Raw genomic sequence first — 20,118 nt, forward strand, 5'->3', positions numbered from 1 at the left:
CTGTAAGCAGCTGAAGGACAGTGGTTTTTACCTGACTGGATGGTACACTATATACCCTGGAGGCAAGCGACCCTTGGTAGTCCTATGTGACATGGATACTGACGGAGGAGGCTGGATTGTAAGTTGTCAGAATTCCCCCAATAGATGAAATCTCCCACATACCCGGCAACTATGGGGTAAATTTACTAAGGTGGGAGATTTTTAGAACTGGTGATGTTGCCCATAGCAACCAATCAGATTATATCTATTATCTGCTAGAAGCAGCTAGATAAATGGTAAGTAGAATCTGATTGGTTGCCATGGGCAACATCACCAGTTCTAAAAATCTCCCACCTTAGTAAATTTACCCCTATGTTTCCACTTATTATTTCTAATATTCATTCAACCAATATGAACTAATCATTGTGTTCTGCCCAGTTGCCATCTTCTTTTCAAATCTCTTGAAGCCACTGGAAAATAACTGGCTCTACACTCCACACCAAGTTTCTCCAGAAGTCCAAACTCAACACAGGGAATAATTTTAGGTCACACAAAATTCTGGATTCAGCTACAATACCTGATTGATTCGGGAGGTTATGGGCCAAAAAAAGAGTCTGCTTGGTTTTGTCCATGCTCCTGTTTTAGTCAAAAATGTCATCATCAGTTTCCCTTGTGTTGGTTGTCCAGTGGCCTCCTGCAAGAGGGGAAGTACTGTCATATGCCAGACCATGTGTGCTGCTCACTGGGTCTGGCATGGCACTGGGGCTTCTTTGGGGTGTGATGTGGTGTAGGAACCTCTTCATTAATTAGAACTCTTCTTCCTGTTTAGAGGCAATGTAATCCCATATGGGGATTGGTACATGAGGGTCACTGTCTTACATCTGCTCGGATCTGCCCCACCGGCCTCTTTCCTTTATGAACCCCAGTCATGTGACTGGACAGGGGATTCAGAATTATGGCTTATAATGTTCCAGTGTCTTCATCGTGTCCCGGTTGTTCCAGTATCTCCAGCTTGTCCCAGATGTTACAGCATCTCCAGCTTGTCTCAGATGTTCCAGTATCTCCAGCTTGTCTCAGATGTTCCAGTATCTCCAGCTTGTCCCTGTTTCAGTATCTCCAGCTTGTACCTGTTTCAGTATCTTCAGCTTGTCCCTGTTGTTTCAGTATCTCCAGCTTGTCCCTGTTGTTTCAGTATCTCCAGCTTGTCCCTGTTGTTTCAGTATCTCCAGCTTGTCCCTGTTGTTTCAGTATCTCCAGCTTGTCCCTGTTGTTTCAGTATCTCCAGCTTGTCCCTGTTGTTTCAGTATCTCCAGCTTGTCGCTGTTGTTCCAGTATCTCCAGCTTGTCCCTGTTTCAGTATCTTCAGCTTGTACCTGTTTCAGTATCTCCAGCTTGTACCTGTTTCAGTATCTTCAGCTTGTCCCTGTTGTTTCAGTATCTCCAGCTTGTCCCTGTTGTTTCAGTATCTCCAGCTTGTCCCTGTTGTTTCAGTATCTCCAGCTTGTCGCTGTTGTTCCAGTATCTCCAGCTTGTCCCTGTTTCAGTATCTCCAGCTTGTACCTGTTTCAGTATCTTCAGCTTGTACCTGTTTCAGTATCTCCAGCTTGTACCTGTTTCAGTATCTCCAGCTTGTACCTGTTTCAGTATCTTCAGCTTGTCCCTGTTGTTTCAGTATCTCCAGCTTGTCCCTGTTGTTTCAGTATTTTCAGCTTGTCCCTGTTGTTTCAGTATCTCCAGCTTGTCCCTGTTGTTTCAGTATCTCCAGCTTGTCCCTGTTGTTTCAGTATCTCCAGCTTGTCCCTGTTGTTTCAGTATCTCCAGCTTGTACCTGTTTCAGTATCTCCAGCTTGTCCCTGTTGTTTCAGTATCTCCAGCTTGTCCCTGTTGTTTCAGTATCTCCAGCTTGTCCCTGTTTCAGTATCTCCAGCTTGTCCCTATTGTTTCAGTATCTCCAGCTTGTCCCTGTTGTTTCAGTATCTCCAGCTTGTCCCTGTTGTTCCAGTATCTCCAGCTTGTCCCTGTTTCAGTATCTCCAGCTTGTACCTGTTTCAGTATCTTCAGCTTGTACCTGTTTCAGTATCTTCAGCTTGTCTCAGATGTTTCAGTATCTTCAGCTTGTCCCTGTTGTTTCAGTATCTCCAGCTTGTCCCTGTTGTTTCAGTATCTCCAGCTTGTACCTGTTTCAGTATCTTCAGCTTGTCCCTGTTGTTTCAGTATCTCCAGCTTGTCCCTGTTGTTTCAGTATCTTCAGCTTGTCCCTGTTGTTTCAGTATCTCCAGCTTGTCCCTGTTGTTTCAGTATCTCCAGCTTGTCTCTGTTGTTTCAGTATCTCCAGCTTGTCCCTGTTGTTTCAGTATCTCCAGCTTGTACCTGTTTCAGTATCTTCAGCTTGTCCCTGTTGTTTCAGTATCTCCAGCTTGTCACTGTTGTTTCAGTATCTCCAGCTTGTCCCTGTTGTTTCAGTATCTCCAGCTTGTCCCTGTTGTTTCAGTATCTCCAGCTTGTCCCTGTTGTTTCAGTATCTCCAGCTTGTCCCTGTTGTTTCAGTATCTCCAGCTTGTCCCTGTTGTTTCAGTATCTCCAGCTTGTCCCTGTTGTTCCAGTATCTCCAGCTTGTACCCGTTTCAGTATCTCCAGCTTGTACCTGTTTCAGTATCTTCAGCTTGTCCCTGTTGTTTCAGTATCTCCAGCTTGTCCCTGTTGTTTCAGTATCTTCAGCTTGTCCCTGTTGTTTCAGTATCTCCAGCTTGTCCCTGTTGTTTCAGTATCTCCAGCTTGTACCTGTTTCAGTATCTCCAGCTTGTACCTGTTTCAGTATCTCCAGCTTGTACCTGTTTCAGTATCTCCAGCTTGTACCTGTTTCAGTATCTTCAGCTTGTCCCTGTTGTTTCAGTATCTCCAGCTTGTCCCTGTTGTTTCAGTATTTTCAGCTTGTCCCTGTTGTTTCAGTATCTCCAGCTTGTCCCTGTTGTTTCAGTATCTCCAGCTTGTCCCTGTTGTTTCAGTATCTCCAGCTTGTCCCTGTTGTTTCAGTATCTCCAGCTTGTACCTGTTTCAGTATCTCCAGCTTGTCCCTGTTGTTTCAGTATCTCCAGCTTGTCCCTGTTGTTTCAGTATCTCCAGCTTGTCCCTGTTTCAGTATCTCCAGCTTGTCCCTATTGTTTCAGTATCTCCAGCTTGTCCCTGTTGTTTCAGTATCTCCAGCTTGTCCCTGTTGTTCCAGTATCTCCAGCTTGTCCCTGTTTCAGTATCTCCAGCTTGTACCTGTTTCAGTATCTTCAGCTTGTACCTGTTTCAGAATCTTCAGCTTGTCTCAGATGTTTCAGTATCTTCAGCTTGTCCCTGTTGTTTCAGTATCTCCAGCTTGTCCCTGTTGTTTCAGTATCTCCAGCTTGTACCTGTTTCAGTATCTTCAGCTTGTCCCTGTTGTTTCAGTATCTCCAGCTTGTCCCTGTTGTTTCAGTATCTTCAGCTTGTCCCTGTTGTTTCAGTATCTCCAGCTTGTCCCTGTTGTTTCAGTATCTCCAGCTTGTCTCTGTTGTTTCAGTATCTCCAGCTTGTCCCTGTTGTTTCAGTATCTCCAGCTTGTACCTGTTTCAGTATCTTCAGCTTGTCCCTGTTGTTTCAGTATCTCCAGCTTGTCACTGTTGTTTCAGTATCTCCAGCTTGTCCCTGTTGTTTCAGTATCTCCAGCTTGTCCCTGTTGTTTCAGTATCTCCAGCTTGTCCCTGTTGTTTCAGTATCTCCAGCTTGTCCCTGTTGTTTCAGTATCTCCAGGTTGTCCCTGTTGTTTCAGTATCTCCAGCTTGTCCCTGTTGTTCCAGTATCTCCAGCTTGTACCCGTTTCAGTATCTCCAGCTTGTACCTGTTTCAGTATCTTCAGCTTGTCCCTGTTGTTTCAGTATCTCCAGCTTGTCCCTGTTGTTTCAGTATCTTCAGCTTGTCCCTGTTGTTTCAGTATCTCCAGCTTGTCCCTGTTGTTTCAGTATCTCCAGCTTGTCCCTGTTGTTTCAGTATCTCCAGCTTGTACCTGTTTCAGTATCTTCAGCTTGTCCCTGTTGTTTCAGTATCTCCAGCTTGTCACTGTTGTTTCAGTATCTCCAGCTTGTCCCTGTTGTTTCAGTATCTCCAGCTTGTCCCTGTTGTTTCAGTATCTCCAGCTTGTCCCTGTTGTTTCAGTATCTCCAGCTTGTCCCTGTTGTTTCAGTATCTCCAGCTTGTCCCTGTTGTTTCAGTATCTCCAGCTTGTCCCTGTTGTTCCAGTATCTCCAGCTTGTACCCGTTTCAGTATCTCCAGCTTGTACCTGTTTCAGTATCTTCAGCTTGTCCCTGTTGTTTCAGTATCTCCAGCTTGTCCCTGTTGTTTCAGTATCTTCAGCTTGTCCCTGTTGTTTCAGTATCTCCAGCTTGTCCCTGTTGTTTCAGTATCTCCAGCTTGTACCTGTTTCAGTATCTCCAGCTTGTACCTGTTTCAGTATCTCCAGCTTGTACCTGTTTCAGTATCTCCAGCTTGTACCTGTTTCAGTATCTTCAGCTTGTCCCTGTTGTTTCAGTATCTCCAGCTTGTCCCTGTTGTTTCAGTATTTTCAGCTTGTCCCTGTTGTTTCAGTATCTCCAGCTTGTCCCTGTTGTTTCAGTATCTCCAGCTTGTCCCTGTTGTTTCAGTATCTCCAGCTTGTCCCTGTTGTTTCAGTATCTCCAGCTTGTACCTGTTTCAGTATCTCCAGCTTGTCCCTGTTGTTTCAGTATCTCCAGCTTGTCCCTGTTGTTTCAGTATCTCCAGCTTGTCCCTGTTTCAGTATCTCCAGCTTGTCCCTATTGTTTCAGTATCTCCAGCTTGTCCCTGTTGTTTCAGTATCTCCAGCTTGTCCCTGTTGTTCCAGTATCTCCAGCTTGTCCCTGTTTCAGTATCTCCAGCTTGTACCTGTTTCAGTATCTTCAGCTTGTACCTGTTTCAGTATCTTCAGCTTGTCTCAGATGTTTCAGTATCTTCAGCTTGTCCCTGTTGTTTCAGTATCTCCAGCTTGTCCCTGTTGTTTCAGTATCTCCAGCTTGTACCTGTTTCAGTATCTTCAGCTTGTCCCTGTTGTTTCAGTATCTCCAGCTTGTCCCTGTTGTTTCAGTATCTTCAGCTTGTCCCTGTTGTTTCAGTATCTCCAGCTTGTCCCTGTTGTTTCAGTATCTCCAGCTTGTCTCTGTTGTTTCAGTATCTCCAGCTTGTCCCTGTTGTTTCAGTATCTCCAGCTTGTACCTGTTTCAGTATCTTCAGCTTGTCCCTGTTGTTTCAGTATCTCCAGCTTGTCACTGTTGTTTCAGTATCTCCAGCTTGTCCCTGTTGTTTCAGTATCTCCAGCTTGTCCCTGTTGTTTCAGTATCTCCAGCTTGTCCCTGTTGTTTCAGTATCTCCAGCTTGTCCCTGTTGTTTCAGTATCTCCAGGTTGTCCCTGTTGTTTCAGTATCTCCAGCTTGTCCCTGTTGTTCCAGTATCTCCAGCTTGTACCCGTTTCAGTATCTCCAGCTTGTACCTGTTTCAGTATCTTCAGCTTGTCCCTGTTGTTTCAGTATCTCCAGCTTGTCCCTGTTGTTTCAGTATCTTCAGCTTGTCCCTGTTGTTTCAGTATCTCCAGCTTGTCCCTGTTGTTTCAGTATCTCCAGCTTGTACCTGTTTCAGTATCTCCAGCTTGTACCTGTTTCAGTATCTCCAGCTTGTACCTGTTTCAGTATCTCCAGCTTGTACCTGTTTCAGTATCTTCAGCTTGTCCCTGTTGTTTCAGTATCTCCAGCTTGTCCCTGTTGTTTCAGTATTTTCAGCTTGTCCCTGTTGTTTCAGTATCTCCAGCTTGTCCCTGTTGTTTCAGTATCTCCAGCTTGTCCCTGTTGTTTCAGTATCTCCAGCTTGTCCCTGTTGTTTCAGTATCTCCAGCTTGTACCTGTTTCAGTATCTTCAGCTTGTCCCTGTTGTTTCAGTATCTCCAGCTTGTCCCTGTTGTTTCAGTATCTCCATCTTGTCCCTGTTTCAGTATCTCCAGCTTGTCCCTATTGTTTCAGTATCTCCAGCTTGTCCCTGTTGTTTCAGTATCTCCAGCTTGTCCCTGTTGTTCTAGTATCTCCAGCTTGTCCCTGTTTCAGTATCTCCAGCTTGTACCTGTTTCAGTATCTTCAGCTTGTACCTGTTTCAGTATCTTCAGCTTGTCTCAGATGTTTCAGTATCTTCAGCTTGTCCCTGTTGTTTCAGTATCTCCAGCTTGTCCCTGTTGTTTCAGTATCTCCAGCTTGTACCTGTTTCAGTATCTTCAGCTTGTCCCTGTTGTTTCAGTATCTCCAGCTTGTCCCTGTTGTTTCAGTATCTTCAGCTTGTCCCTGTTGTTTCAGTATCTCCAGCTTGTCCCTGTTGTTTCAGTATCTCCAGCTTGTCTCTGTTGTTTCAGTATCTCCAGCTTGTCCCTGTTGTTTCAGTATCTCCAGCTTGTACCTGTTTCAGTATCTTCAGCTTGTCCCTGTTGTTTCAGTATCTCCAGCTTGTCACTGTTGTTTCAGTATCTCCAGCTTGTCCCTGTTGTTTCAGTATCTCCAGCTTGTCCCTGTTGTTTCAGTATCTCCAGCTTGTCCCTGTTGTTTCAGTATCTCCAGCTTGTCCCTGTTGTTTCAGTATCTCCAGCTTGTCCCTGTTGTTTCAGTATCTCCAGCTTGTCCCTGTTGTTCCAGTATCTCCAGCTTGTACCCGTTTCAGTATCTCCAGCTTGTACCTGTTTCAGTATCTTCAGCTTGTCCCTGTTGTTTCAGTATCTCCAGCTTGTCCCTGTTGTTTCAGTATCTTCAGCTTGTCCCTGTTGTTTCAGTATCTCCAGCTTGTCCCTGTTGTTTCAGTATCTCCAGCTTGTCTCTGTTGTTTCAGTATCTCCAGCTTGTCCCTGTTGTTTCAGTATCTCCAGCTTGTACCTGTTTCAGTATCTTCAGCTTGTCCCTGTTGTTTCAGTATCTCCAGCTTGTCACTGTTGTTTCACTATCTCCAGCTTGTCCCTGTTGTTTCAGTATCTCCAGCTTGTCCCGGTTGTTCCAGTATCTCCAGCTTGTCCCAGATGTTACAGCATCTCCAGCTTGTCTCAGATGTTCCAGTATCTTCAGCTTGTCTCAGATGTTCCAGTATCTCCAGCTTGTCCCTGTTTCAGTATCTCCAGCTTGTACCTGTTTCAGTATCTTCAGCTTGTCCCTGTTGTTTCAGTATCTCCAGCTTGTCCCTGTTGTTTCAGTATCTCCAGCTTGTCCCTGTTGTTTCAGTATCTCCAGCTTGTCCCTGTTGTTTCAGTATCTCCAGCTTGTCCCTGTTGTTTCAGTATCTCCAGCTTGTCGCTGTTGTTCCAGTATCTCCAGCTTGTCCCTGTTTCAGTATCTTCAGCTTGTACCTGTTTCAGTATCTCCAGCTTGTACCTGTTTCAGTATCTCCAGCTTGTCCCTGTTGTTTCAGTATCTCCAGCTTGTCCCTGTTGTTTCAGTATCTCCAGCTTGTCGCTGTTGTTCCAGTATCTCCAGCTTGTCCCTGTTTCAGTATCTCCAGCTTGTACCTGTTTCAGTATCTTCAGCTTGTACCTGTTTCAGTATCTTCAGCTTGTCCCTGTTGTTTCAGTATCTCCAGCTTGTCCCTGTTGTTTCAGTATTTTCAGCTTGTCCCTGTTGTTTCAGTATCTCCAGCTTGTCCCTGTTGTTTCAGTATCTCCAGCTTGTCCCTGTTGTTTCAGTATCTCCAGCTTGTCCCTGTTGTTTCAGTATCTCCAGCTTGTACCTGTTTCAGTATCTCCAGCTTGTCCCTGTTGTTTCAGTATCTCCAGCTTGTCCCTGTTGTTTCAGTATCTCCAGCTTGTCCCTGTTTCAGTATCTCCAGCTTGTCCCTATTGTTTCAGTATCTCCAGCTTGTCCCTGTTGTTTCAGTATCTCCAGCTTGTCCCTGTTGTTCCAGTATCTCCAGCTTGTCCCTGTTTCAGTATCTCCAGCTTGTACCTGTTTCAGTATCTTCAGCTTGTACCTGTTTCAGTATCTTCAGCTTGTCTCAGATGTTTCAGTATCTTCAGCTTGTCCCTGTTGTTTCAGTATCTCCAGCTTGTCCCTGTTGTTTCAGTATCTCCAGCTTGTACCTGTTTCAGTATCTTCAGCTTGTCCCTGTTGTTTCAGTATCTCCAGCTTGTCCCTGTTGTTTCAGTATCTTCAGCTTGTCCCTGTTGTTTCAGTATCTCCAGCTTGTCCCTGTTGTTTCAGTATCTCCAGCTTGTCTCTGTTGTTTCAGTATCTCCAGCTTGTCCCTGTTGTTTCAGTATCTCCAGCTTGTACCTGTTTCAGTATCTTCAGCTTGTCCCTGTTGTTTCAGTATCTCCAGCTTGTCACTGTTGTTTCAGTATCTCCAGCTTGTCCCTGTTGTTTCAGTATCTCCAGCTTGTCCCTGTTGTTTCAGTATCTCCAGCTTGTCCCTGTTGTTTCAGTATCTCCAGCTTGTCCCTGTTGTTTCAGTATCTCCAGCTTGTCCCTGTTGTTTCAGTATCTCCAGCTTGTCCCTGTTGTTCCAGTATCTCCAGCTTGTACCCGTTTCAGTATCTCCAGCTTGTACCTGTTTCAGTATATTCAGCTTGTCCCTGTTGTTTCAGTATCTCCAGCTTGTCCCTGTTGTTTCAGTATCTCCAGCTTGTCCCTGTTGTTTCAGTATCTCCAGCTTGTCGCTGTTGTTCCAGTATCTCCAGCTTGTCCCTGTTTCAGTATCTCCAGCTTGTACCTGTTTCAGTATCTTCAGCTTGTACCTGTTTCAGTATCTCCAGCTTGTACCTGTTTCAGTATCTCCAGCTTGTACCTGTTTCAGTATCTTCAGCTTGTCCCTGTTGTTTCAGTATCTCCAGCTTGTCCCTGTTGTTTCAGTATCTTCAGCTTGCCCCTGTTGTTTCAGTATCTCCAGCTTGTCCCTGTTGTTTCAGTATCTCCAGCTTGTCCCTGTTGTTTCAGTATCTCCAGCTTGTCCCTGTTGTTTCTGTATCTCCAGCTTGTACCTGTTTCAGTATCTTCAGCTTGTCCCTGTTGTTTCAGTATCTCCAGCTTGTCACTGTTGTTTCAGTATCTCCAGCTTGTCCCTGTTGTTTCAGTATCTCCAGCTTGTCCCTGTCGTTTCTGTATCTCCAGCTTGTACCTGTTTCAGTATCTTCAGCTTGTCCCTGTTGTTTCAGTATCTCCAGCTTGTCACTGTTGTTTCAGTATCTTCAGCTTGTCCCTGTTGTTTCAGTATCTCCAGCTTGTCCCTGTTGTTTCAGTATCTCCAGCTTGTCCCTGTTGTTCCAGTATCTCCAGCTTGTCCCTGTTTCAGTATCTCCAGCTTGTACCTGTTTCAGTATCTTCAGCTTGTACCTGTTTCAGTATCTTCAGCTTGTCTCAGATGTTTCAGTATCTTCAGCTTGTCCCTGTTGTTTCAGTATCTCCAGCTTGTCCCTGTTGTTTCAGTATCTCCAGCTTGTACCTGTTTCAGTATCTTCAGCTTGTCCCTGTTATTTCAGTATCTCCAGCTTGTCCCTGTTGTTTCAGTATCTTCAGCTTGTCCCTGTTGTTTCAGTATCTCCAGCTTGTCCCTGTTGTTTCAGTATCTCCAGCTTGTCCCTGTTGTTTCAGTATCTCCAGCTTGTCCCTGTTGTTTCAGTATCTCCAGCTTGTCCCTGTTGTTTCAGTATCTCCAGCTTGTACCTGTTTCAGTATCTTCAGCTTGTCCCTGTTGTTTCAGTATCTCCAGCTTGTCCCTGTTGTTTCAGTATCTTCAGCTTGTCACTGTTGTTTCAGTATCTCCAGCTTGTCCCTGTTGTTTCAATATCTCCAGCTTGTCCCTGTTGTTTCAGTATCTCCAGCTTGTCCCTGTTGTTTCAGTATCTCCAGCTTGTCCCTGTTGTTTCAATATCTCCAGCTTGTCCCTGTTGTTTCAGTATCTCCAGCTTGTCCCTGTTGTTTCAGTATCTCCAGCTTGTCCCTGTTTCAGTATCTCATGCTTGTCCCTGTTTCAGTATCTTCAGCTTGTACCTGTTTCAGTATCTCCAGCTTGTACCTGTTTCAGTATCTCCAGCTTGTACCTGTTTCAGTATCTTCAGCTTGTCCCTGTTGTTTCAGTATCTCCAGCTTGTCCCTGTTGTTTCAGTATCTTCAGCTTGCCCCTGTTGTTTCAGTATCTCCAGCTTGTCCCTGTTGTTTCAGTATCTCCAGCTTGTCCCTGTTGTTTCAGTATCTCCAGCTTGTCCCTGTTGTTTCTGTATCTCCAGCTTGTACCTGTTTCAGTATCTTCAGCTTGTCCCTGTTGTTTCAGTATCTCCAGCTTGTCACTGTTGTTTCAGTATCTCCAGCTTGTCCCTGTTGTTTCAGTATCTCCAGCTTGTCCCTGTTGTTTCTGTATCTCCAGCTTGTACCTGTTTCAGTATCTTCAGCTTGTCCCTGTTGTTTCAGTATCTCCAGCTTGTCACTGTTGTTTCAGTATCTTCAGCTTGTCCCTGTTGTTTCAGTATCTCCAGCTTGTCCCTGTTGTTTCAGTATCTCCAGCTTGTCCCTGTTGTTCCAGTATCTCCAGCTTGTCCCTGTTTCAGTATCTCCAGCTTGTACCTGTTTCAGTATCTTCAGCTTGTACCTGTTTCAGTATCTTCAGCTTGTCTCAGATGTTTCAGTATCTTCAGCTTGTCCCTGTTGTTTCAGTATCTCCAGCTTGTCCCTATTGTTTCAGTATCTCCAGCTTGTACCTGTTTCAGTATCTTCAGCTTGTCCCTGTTATTTCAGTATCTCCAGCTTGTCCCTGTTGTTTCAGTATCTTCAGCTTGTCCCTGTTGTTTCAGTATCTCCAGCTTGTCCCTGTTGTTTCAGTATCTCCAGCTTGTCCCTGTTGTTTCAGTATCTCCAGCTTGTCCCTGTTGTTTCAGTATCTCCAGCTTGTCCCTGTTGTTTCAGTATCTCCAGCTTGTACCTGTTTCAGTATCTTCAGCTTGTCCCTGTTGTTTCAGTATCTCCAGCTTGTCCCTGTTGTTTCAGTATCTTCAGCTTGTCACTGTTGTTTCAGTATCTCCAGCTTGTCCCTGTTGTTTCAATATCTCCAGCTTGTCCCTGTTGTTTCAGTATCTTCAGCTTGTCCCTGTTGTTTCAGTATCTCCAGCTTGTCACTGTTGTTTCAGTATCTTCAGCTTGTCCCTGTTGTTTCAGTATCTCCAGCTTGTCCCTGTTGTTTCAGTATCTCCAGCTTGTCCCTGTTGTTCCAGTATCTCCAGCTTGTCCCTGTTTCAGTATCTCCAGCTTGTACCTGTTTCAGTATCTTCAGCTTGTACCTGTTTCAGTATCTTCAGCTTGTCTCAGATGTTTCAGTATCTTCAGCTTGTCCCTGTTGTTTCAGTATCTCCAGCTTGTCCCTATTGTTTCAGTATCTCCAGCTTGTACCTGTTTCAGTATCTTCAGCTTGTCCCTGTTATTTCAGTATCTCCAGCTTGTCCCTGTTGTTTCAGTATCTTCAGCTTGTCCCTGTTGTTTCAGTATCTCCAGCTTGTCCCTGTTGTTTCAGTATCTCCAGCTTGTCCCTGTTGTTTCAGTATCTCCAGCTTGTCCCTGTTGTTTCAGTATCTCCAGCTTGTCCCTGTTGTTTCAGTATCTCCAGCTTGTACCTGTTTCAGTATCTTCAGCTTGTCCCTGTTGTTTCAGTATCTCCAGCTTGTCCCTGTTGTTTCAGTATCTTCAGCTTGTCACTGTTGTTTCAGTATCTCCAGCTTGTCCCTGTTGTTTCAATATCTCCAGCTTGTCCCTGTTGTTTCAGTATCTCCAGCTTGTCCCTGTTGTTTCAGTATCTCCAGCTTGTCCCTGTTGTTTCAATATCTCCAGCTTGTCCCTGTTGTTTCAGTATCTCCAGCTTGTCCCTGTTGTTTCAGTATCTCCAGCTTGTCCCTGTTTCAGTATCTCATGCTTGTCCCTGTTGTTTCAGTATCTCCAGCTTGTCCCTGTTGTTTGAGTATCTCCAGCTTGTCCCTGTTGTTCCAGTATCTCCAGCTTGTCCCTGTTTCAGTATCTCCAGCTTGTACCTGTTTCAGTATCTTCAGCTTGTCCCTGTTGTTTCAGTATCTCCAGCTTGTCCCTGTTGTTTCAGTATCTCCAGCTTGTCCCTGTTGTTTCAGTATCTCCAGCTTGTCCCTGTTGTTTCAGTATCTCCAGCTTGTCCCTGTTGTTCCAGTATCACCAGCTTGTCCCGGTTGTTTCAGTATCTCCAGCTTGTCCCTGTTGTTTCAGTATATCCAGCTTGTACCTGTTGTTTCAGTATCTCCAGCTTGTACCCGTTTCAGTATCTCCAGCTTGTACCTGTTGTTTCAGTATCTCCAGCTTGTCCCTGTTGTTTCAGTATCTCCAGCTTGTCCCTGTTATTTCAGTATCTCCAGCTTGTACCTGTTTCAGTATCTGCAGCTTGTCCCAGATGTTCCAGTATCCCCAGCTTGTCCCAGGTATTCCAGTATCTTCAACTTGTCTCAGATGTTCCAGTATCTCCAGCTTGTACCTGTTCAAGTATATCCAGCATCTACCAGGTGTTCCAGTATTTCCAACTTGTCCCAGATGTTCCAGTATCTCCATCTTGTTCCAGATGTTCCAGTATCTCCAGCTTGTTCCAGATGTTCCAGTATCTCCAGCTTGTCCCAGATGTTCCAGTACCATCAGCTTGTCCCAGGTGTTCCAGTACCATCAGCTTGTCCCTGTGTATTGCAGATGTTCCAGTATCTCCAGCTTGTCCCAGGTGTTCCAGTATATCCAGCTTGTACCTGTTTCAGTATCTCCAGCTTGTCCCAGGTGTTCCAGTATCTCCAGCTTGTACCTGTTGTTCCAGTATCTCCAGCTTGGCCCAGATGTTCCAGTATCCCCAGCTTGTTCCAAATGTTCTGATATCTCCAACTTATGCCTGTTGTAACAGTATCTCCTGATCGTCCCAGATTTTCCAGTATTCACAGCTTGTCCCAGGTGTTCCAGTATCTTCAGCTTATTCCAGGTGTTTCAGTATCCCCATCTTGTCCCTGTTCCAGTATCTCCAGGTGTTCCAGTATCTCCAGCTCGCACCTGTTGTTCCAGTATCTCCAGCTTCTACCTGTTGTTCCAGTATCCCCAGCTTGTTCCAGATGGTCCAGTATCCCCAGCTTGTTCCAGATGGTCCAGTATCCCCAGTTTATTCCAGATGTTCCAGTATCTCCAACTTGTTCTTGTTGCTCCAGTATTTCAAGCTTGTCACAGATGTTCCAGTATCTCCAACTTGTCCCAGACATTCCAGCATCTCCAGCTTGTCCCAGATATTCCAGTATCCCCAGCTTGTCCCTGTTGTCTCAGTATCTCAAGCTTGTCCCAGATGTTCTAGAATCTCCAGCTTGTCACAGGTGTTCAAATGTCTATCTTGTCACCAGTGTTCAAGTATCTCCAGCTTGTCCCAGGTGTTCTAGTATCTTCAGCTTGTCCCAGATTTTCCAGTATCTCCAGCATGTCCCAGATGTTCCAGTATCTGCCACCTATCCCAGATGTTCCACTATCTCCAGCTTGTCCCAGATGTTCTAGAATCTCCAGCTTGTCTCAGGTGAACAAATGTCTCTACCTTGTCACCAGTGTTCTAGTATCTCCAGCTTGTCCCAGATGTTCCAGTATCTCCAGCTTGTCCCAGAGGTTCCAGTATCTCCAGCTTGTCCCAGGTTTTCCAATATCTCCAGCTTGTCACCGGTATTCCAGTGTCTACAGCTCTAGTTCTTCTGTGTGGTGCCTCTTGTATTGGCTCCATTTGCTGGTCTTCCTGTATAGTGCCTCACACTTTACTAGTCCATTCAGCCAGAGGGACTTTTTTTAGTACTTCTTCTCTCACTAGCCTCACCCTGTGCTAACCTGATAGGCTATGACCTGCGGTCTCCCAGCAGCAAAGTCCATCCCGTTGTGAGTAAAAACATGGGAGCCTGTTAGATTGCACACCTCCAGGTTAGCAGTGCCAAATCAGGGATCCGGATCCTCCAGTTCAATGTATGCTGATTTTGTAGAAGTGGTATTGACTATTCAATTGGGGGAACCTGCACCAGAAAAGATGTTGTTTGGATCTGCTCATGCCTGCTTGAAGCCCTTGACCTTTCATCTGTACATTAAGCAATATGATGAAGAGAAATGTGCTGGACTGTCCGGGAGACTCCTGAATTAGGCTGAAACTTCAAGGATTTATGAGATAGCACAAGGGAGCTTACCTCTCTGTAAAGAGAATGGGGATGGTCCATAATGACTCAAAGAGCATCTTCAAGCCCCGACCATTGATGTCATTACGTGCCTCATCACACTCATGTGATGACATAGATGTAGTAACCACAGCACACCCATCTCTTCTCCTCCGCATCTCCCAGGTGAGTCTTAAAGCATGTTTAACCTCTCATGTATGTATGGGGTTCTCCTTTAAATGTTTTTTGGTTACAAGATGCAACTCATAGCAGTATCTATCCATTCGCGAGAAATGATGTGACTGTACCTTATGTCTGGTCACATAACTACATCCCTTAGTAATTGTGCTTCTTTTGCAGGATAATATAAATAACTAGAGACAACATGGTTTGATCGGAATCCTTTAACTAGTTAAAAATAACTACAAATTCTATGTACCAATCACAGTCCTGCCAACCCCTTATACAGATAACTGACATGAGCAAGACTAGCAAGCAGCTCAATGAGATGAAATACCCAGGCTAAGGCAATTGCTCTCTGATCCCAGGTGTTCCAGAGGCGCATGGACGGCTCAGAGAATTTTGACCGTGACTGGTCTACATACCAGAATGGGTTTGGCAGCCAGCTGGGTGAATTTTGGCTTGGAAATGAGAATGTCTATCGCCTCACATCCTCGGGTAAGTCATAAGTAGTCTCCATCCTCTAATGGACGTAAAGAGCAAACTGCTTTCATTTTATGCCTTGTAAATGCACCATAACATAGCCCCTGGAATTGTTTCTAAGGCTTTGCCAAGATGAGTGAAACATCGTATGTTTATAGTGTTTGTATCTCACATGGACACCTCAGCATCTGGATTGAATCTCTTTTAGCTGCTAAGGATCTATACAGATATCAATGGGGCAACCTTATCTCAATCCACTGCCTAAGTGGAATGGGGTAGACGTGAGTCTTTGCTGTGGACATTGGGTTACAATAAAGGGAGGCAGTCTCCTGTAAGATTCCTTTCCCACAGTGCCTGGAATATGATTGGCCAGGAAAGCTGTTTCTGCATCCAACGTTAACTTGGGCTAACCAGGGTAGCTTTGCTTTCTTAGCTGATGAATGTTGTTGACTGTCCCCCTGGTGTTGTCTAATGCTTCTTTCAGGCATTGCTGGGACAATTAGGAAAAGGTTACACTGACCATTGGTCCTAAATCTTCCATAATTCTTGCAGGGTCATACCAACTCCGATTCGATTTGGAAGACTTTGAAGGCAATCGAACATATGCCATGTACAGTAATTTCCGAGTTGAGGCAGAGTCTGATCAATACGTCTTACGCTACGGCTCATACGTCGGGGGAACTGCAGGTAACCTGGATTCATACTTTTCATCATGTTGCTTTTAGTATTTGTAAGTAAATTTTATCTTTTACACCTGAAACTGAAGTTACCGTTGTAGAACACTGCATTTATATTATCAAGCAGATAACGGGGGCACATAGGAACTCAGCGGCTTGCGTGCAGCTCTGGCAATTGTGCCCTCTTGTTGCAGTGGTGGCACACAAACTCTTAAAGACAAAACCAGCTGAAAGTCATAACTTAGAAGCACCACAGTTCATCAGAGAGGGATGATGTTAGCGGTAGAAATAGATAATCCGGGAAGTTTCCCCAATGTGTTAGAGAAAGAACTTGTATTTATCAAAAAAAAGCAAAATATAACTTCATTTATTAAATATCAATTGTCAATATAAATAGTATATCTATACCTATCTATCACCGTCAGCTAGGTAGTTAAAAGACAAACCAGTTCCAGTAACTGAGTTCTATGACTATCTGCCAGACCAGCCTATAATCAGACCAGTTCCAGTAACTGAGTTCTATGGCTATCTGCCAGACCAGCCTATAATCAGACCAGTTCCAGTAACTGAGTTCTATGACTATCTGCCAGACCAGCCTATAATCAGACCAGTTCCAGTAACTGAGTTCTATGACTATCTGCCAGACCATCCTATAATCAGACCAGTTCCAGTAACTGAGTTCTATGACTATCTGCCAGACCATCCTATAAGCAGACCAGTTCCAGTAACTGAGTTCTATGACTATCTGCCAGACCATCCTATAATCAGACCAGTTCCAGTAACTGAGTTCTATGACTATCTGCCAGACCATCCTATAATCAGACCAGTTCCAGTAACTGAGTTCTATGACTATCTGCCAGACCAGCCTATAATCAGACCAGTTCCAGTAACTGAGTTCTATGACTATCTGCCAGACCATCCTATAATCAGACCAGTTCCAGTAACTGAGTTCTATGACTATCTGCCAGACCAGCCTATAATCAGACCAGTTCCAGTAACTGAGTTCTATGACTATCTGCCAGACCATCCTATAATCAGACCAGTTCCAGTAACTGAGTTCTATGACTATCTGCCAGACCAGCCTATAATCAGACCAGTTCCAGTAACTGAGTTCTATGACTTTCTGCCAGACCATCCTATAATCAGACCAGTTCCAGTAACTGAGTGCTATGACTATCTGCCAGACCAGCCTATAATCAGACCAGTTCCAGTAACTGAGTGCTATGTCTATCTGCGAGACCAGCCTATAATCAGACCAGTTCCAGTAACTGAGTTCTATGACTATCTGCCAGACCAGCCTATAATCAGACCAGTTCCAGTAATTGAGGGCTATAGCTATCTGCCAGACCATCCTATAATCAGACCAGTTCCAGTAACTGAGTTCTATGACTATCTGCCAGACCATCCTATAATCAGACCAGTTCCTGTAACTGAGTTCTGTGACTATCTGCCAGACCAGCCTATAATCAGACCAGTTCCAATAACTGAGTTCTATGACTAACTGCCAGACCAGCCTATAATCAGATCAGTTCCAGTAACTGAGTTCTATGACTATCTGCCAGACCAGCCTATAATCAGACCAGTTCCAGTAACTGAGTTCTATGACTATCTGCCAGACCAGCCTGTAATCAGACCAGTTCCAGTAACTGAGTTCTATGACTATCTGCCAGACCATCCTATAATCAGACCAGTTCCAGTAACTGAGTTCTATGACTATCTGCCAGACCATCCTATAGTCAGACCAGTTCCAGTAACTGAGTTCTATGACTATCTGCCAGACCAGCCTATAATCAGACCAGTTCCAGTAACTGAGTTCTATGACTATCTGCCAGACCAGCCTATAATCAGACCAGTTCCAGTAACTGAGTTCTATGACTATCTGCCAGACCATCCTATAATCAGACCAGTTCTAGTAACTGAGTTCTATGACTATCTGCCAGACCATCCTATAATCAGACCAGTTCCAGTAACTGAGTTCTGTGACTATCTGCCAGACCAGCCTATAATCAGACCAGTTCCAGTAACTGAGTGCTATGACTATCTGCCAGACCAGCCTATAATCAGACCAGTTCCAGTACCTGAGTGCTATGACTATCTGCCAGACCAGCCTATAATCAGACCAGTTCCAGTAATTGAGTGCTATGACTAGCTGCCAGACAAGCCTATAATCAGACCAGTTCCAGTAACTGAGTTCTATGACTATCTGCCAGACCATCCTATAATCAGACCAGTTCCAGTAACTGAGTTCTATGACTATATGCCAGACCATCCTATAATCAGACCAGTTCCAGTAATTGAGTGCTATAGCTATCTGCCAGACCATCCTATAATCAGACCAGTTCCAGTAACTGAGTTCTATGACAATCTGCCAGACCATCCTATAATCAGACCAGTTCCAGTAACTGAGTTCTGTGACTATCTGCCAGACCAGCCTATAATCAGACCAGTTCCAGTAACTGAGTTCTATGACTATCAGCCAGACCAGCCTATAATCAGACCAGTTCCAGTAACTGAGTTCTATGACTATCTGCCAGACCATCCTATAATCAGACCAGTTCCAGTAACTGAGTGCTATGACTATCTGCCAGACCAGCCTATAATCAGACCAGTTCCAGTAACTGAGTGCTATGACTATCTGCCAGACCATCCTATAATCAGACCAGTTCCAGTAACTGAGTTCTATGACTATCTGCCAGACCAGCCTATAATCAGACCAGTTCCAGTAACTGAGTTCTATGACTATCTGCCAGACCAGCCTATAATCAGACCAGTTCCAGTAATTGAGTGCTATAGCTATCTGCCAGACCATCCTATAATCAGACCAGTTCCAGTAACTGAGTTCTATGATTATCTGCCAGACCATCCTATAATCAGACCAGTTCCAGTAACTGAGTTCTATGACTATCTGCCAGACCATCATATAATCAGACCAGTTCCAGTAACTGCGTTCTATGACTATCTGCCAGACCATCCTATAATCAGACCAGTTCCAGTAACTGAGTTCTATGACTAACTGCCAGATCAGCCTATAATCAGACCAGTTCCAGTAACTGAGTTCTATGACTATCTGCCAGACCATCCTATAATCAGACCAGTTCCAGTAACTGAGTTCTATGACTATCTGCCAGACCAGCCTATAATCAGACCAGTTCCAGTAACTGAGTTCTATGACTATCTGCCAGACCAGCCTATAATCAGACCAGTTCCAGTAACTGAGTTCTATGACTATCTGCCAGACCATCCTATAATCAGACCAGTTCCAGTAACTGAGTGCTATGACTATCTGCCAGACCAGCCTATAATCAGACCAGTTCCAGTAACTGAGTGCTATGTCTATCTGCGAGACCAGCCTATAATCAGACCAGTTCCAGTAACTGAGTTCTATGACTATCTGCCAGACCAGCCTATAATCAGACCAGTTCCAGTAATTGAGTGCTATAGCTATCTGCCAGACCATCCTATAATCAGACCAGTTCCAGTAACTGAGTTCTATGACTATCTGCCAGACCATCCTATAATCAGACCAGTTCCAGTAACTGAGTTCTGTGACTATCTACCAGACCAGCCTATAATCAGACCAGTTCCAGTAACTGAGTTCTATGACTATCTGCCAGACCAGCCTATAATCAGACCAGTTCCAGTAACTGAGTTCTATGACTATCTGCCAGACCAGCCTATAATCAGACCAGTTCCAGTAACTGAGTTCTATGACTATCTGCCAGACCATCCTATAATCAGACCAGTTCCAGTAACTGAGTTCTATGACTATCTGCCAGACCATCCTATAATCAGACCAGTTCCAGTAACTGAGTTCTATGACTATCTTCCAGACCAGCCTATAATCAGACCAGTTCCAGTAACTGAGTTCTATGACTATCTGCCAGACCATCCTATAATCAGACCAGTTCCAGTAACTGAGTTCTATGACTATCTGCCAGACCATCCTATAATCAGACCAGTTCCAGTAACTGAGTTCTATGACTATCTGCCAGACCAGCCTATAATCAGACCAGTTCCAGTAACTGAGTTCTATGACTATCTGCCAGACCAGCCTATAATCAGACCAGTTCCAGTAACTGAGTTATATGACTACCTGCCAAACCAGCCTATAAGCAGACCAGTTCCAGTAACTGAGTGCTATGACTATCAGCCAGACCAGCCTATAATCAGACCAGTTCCAGTAACTGAGTTCTATGACGATCTGCCAGACCATCCTATAATCAGACCAGTTCCAGTAACTGAGTTCTATGACTATCTGCCAGACCAGCCTATAATCAGACCAGTTCCAGTAACTGAGTTCTATGACTATCTGCCAGACCAGCCTATAATCAGACCAGTTCCAGTAACTGAGTTCTATGACTATCTGCCAGACCATCCTATAATCAGACCAGTTCTAGTAACTGAGTTCTATGACTATCTGCCAGACCATCCTATAATCAGACCAGTTCCAGTAACTGAGTTCTGTGACTATCTGCCAGACCAGCCTATAATCAGACCAGTTCCAGTAACTGAGTGCTATGACTATCTGCCAGACCAGCCTATAATCAGACCAGTTCCAGTAACTGAGTGCTATGACTATCTGCCAGACCAGCCTATAATCAGACCAG

The 20,118-nt window shown here is 44.6% G+C and overlaps 1 protein-coding gene across 1 annotated transcript in view; it reads left to right on the plus strand.

Moving 5' to 3' along the window:
* The window catches only part of LOC134948063 (ficolin-1-B-like), a 153,865-nt gene that overhangs the window by 118,676 nt on the left and 15,071 nt on the right, over window positions 1-20,118 (plus strand). The window contains exons 7-9 of the mRNA XM_063935820.1: window positions 1-118; window positions 14,720-14,849; window positions 15,387-15,521. The exon at window positions 1-118 is cut by the window's left edge and continues 10 nt beyond it. Of these exons, the coding sequence (XP_063791890.1) occupies window positions 1-118; window positions 14,720-14,849; window positions 15,387-15,521 (383 nt within the window). The remainder of the gene's footprint in view (window positions 119-14,719; window positions 14,850-15,386; window positions 15,522-20,118) is intronic.

Source organism: Pseudophryne corroboree, chromosome 8, assembly GCF_028390025.1.
Source record: "Pseudophryne corroboree isolate aPseCor3 chromosome 8, aPseCor3.hap2, whole genome shotgun sequence".
In the NCBI taxonomy this organism is placed as follows: Eukaryota; Metazoa; Chordata; class Amphibia; order Anura; family Myobatrachidae; genus Pseudophryne; species Pseudophryne corroboree.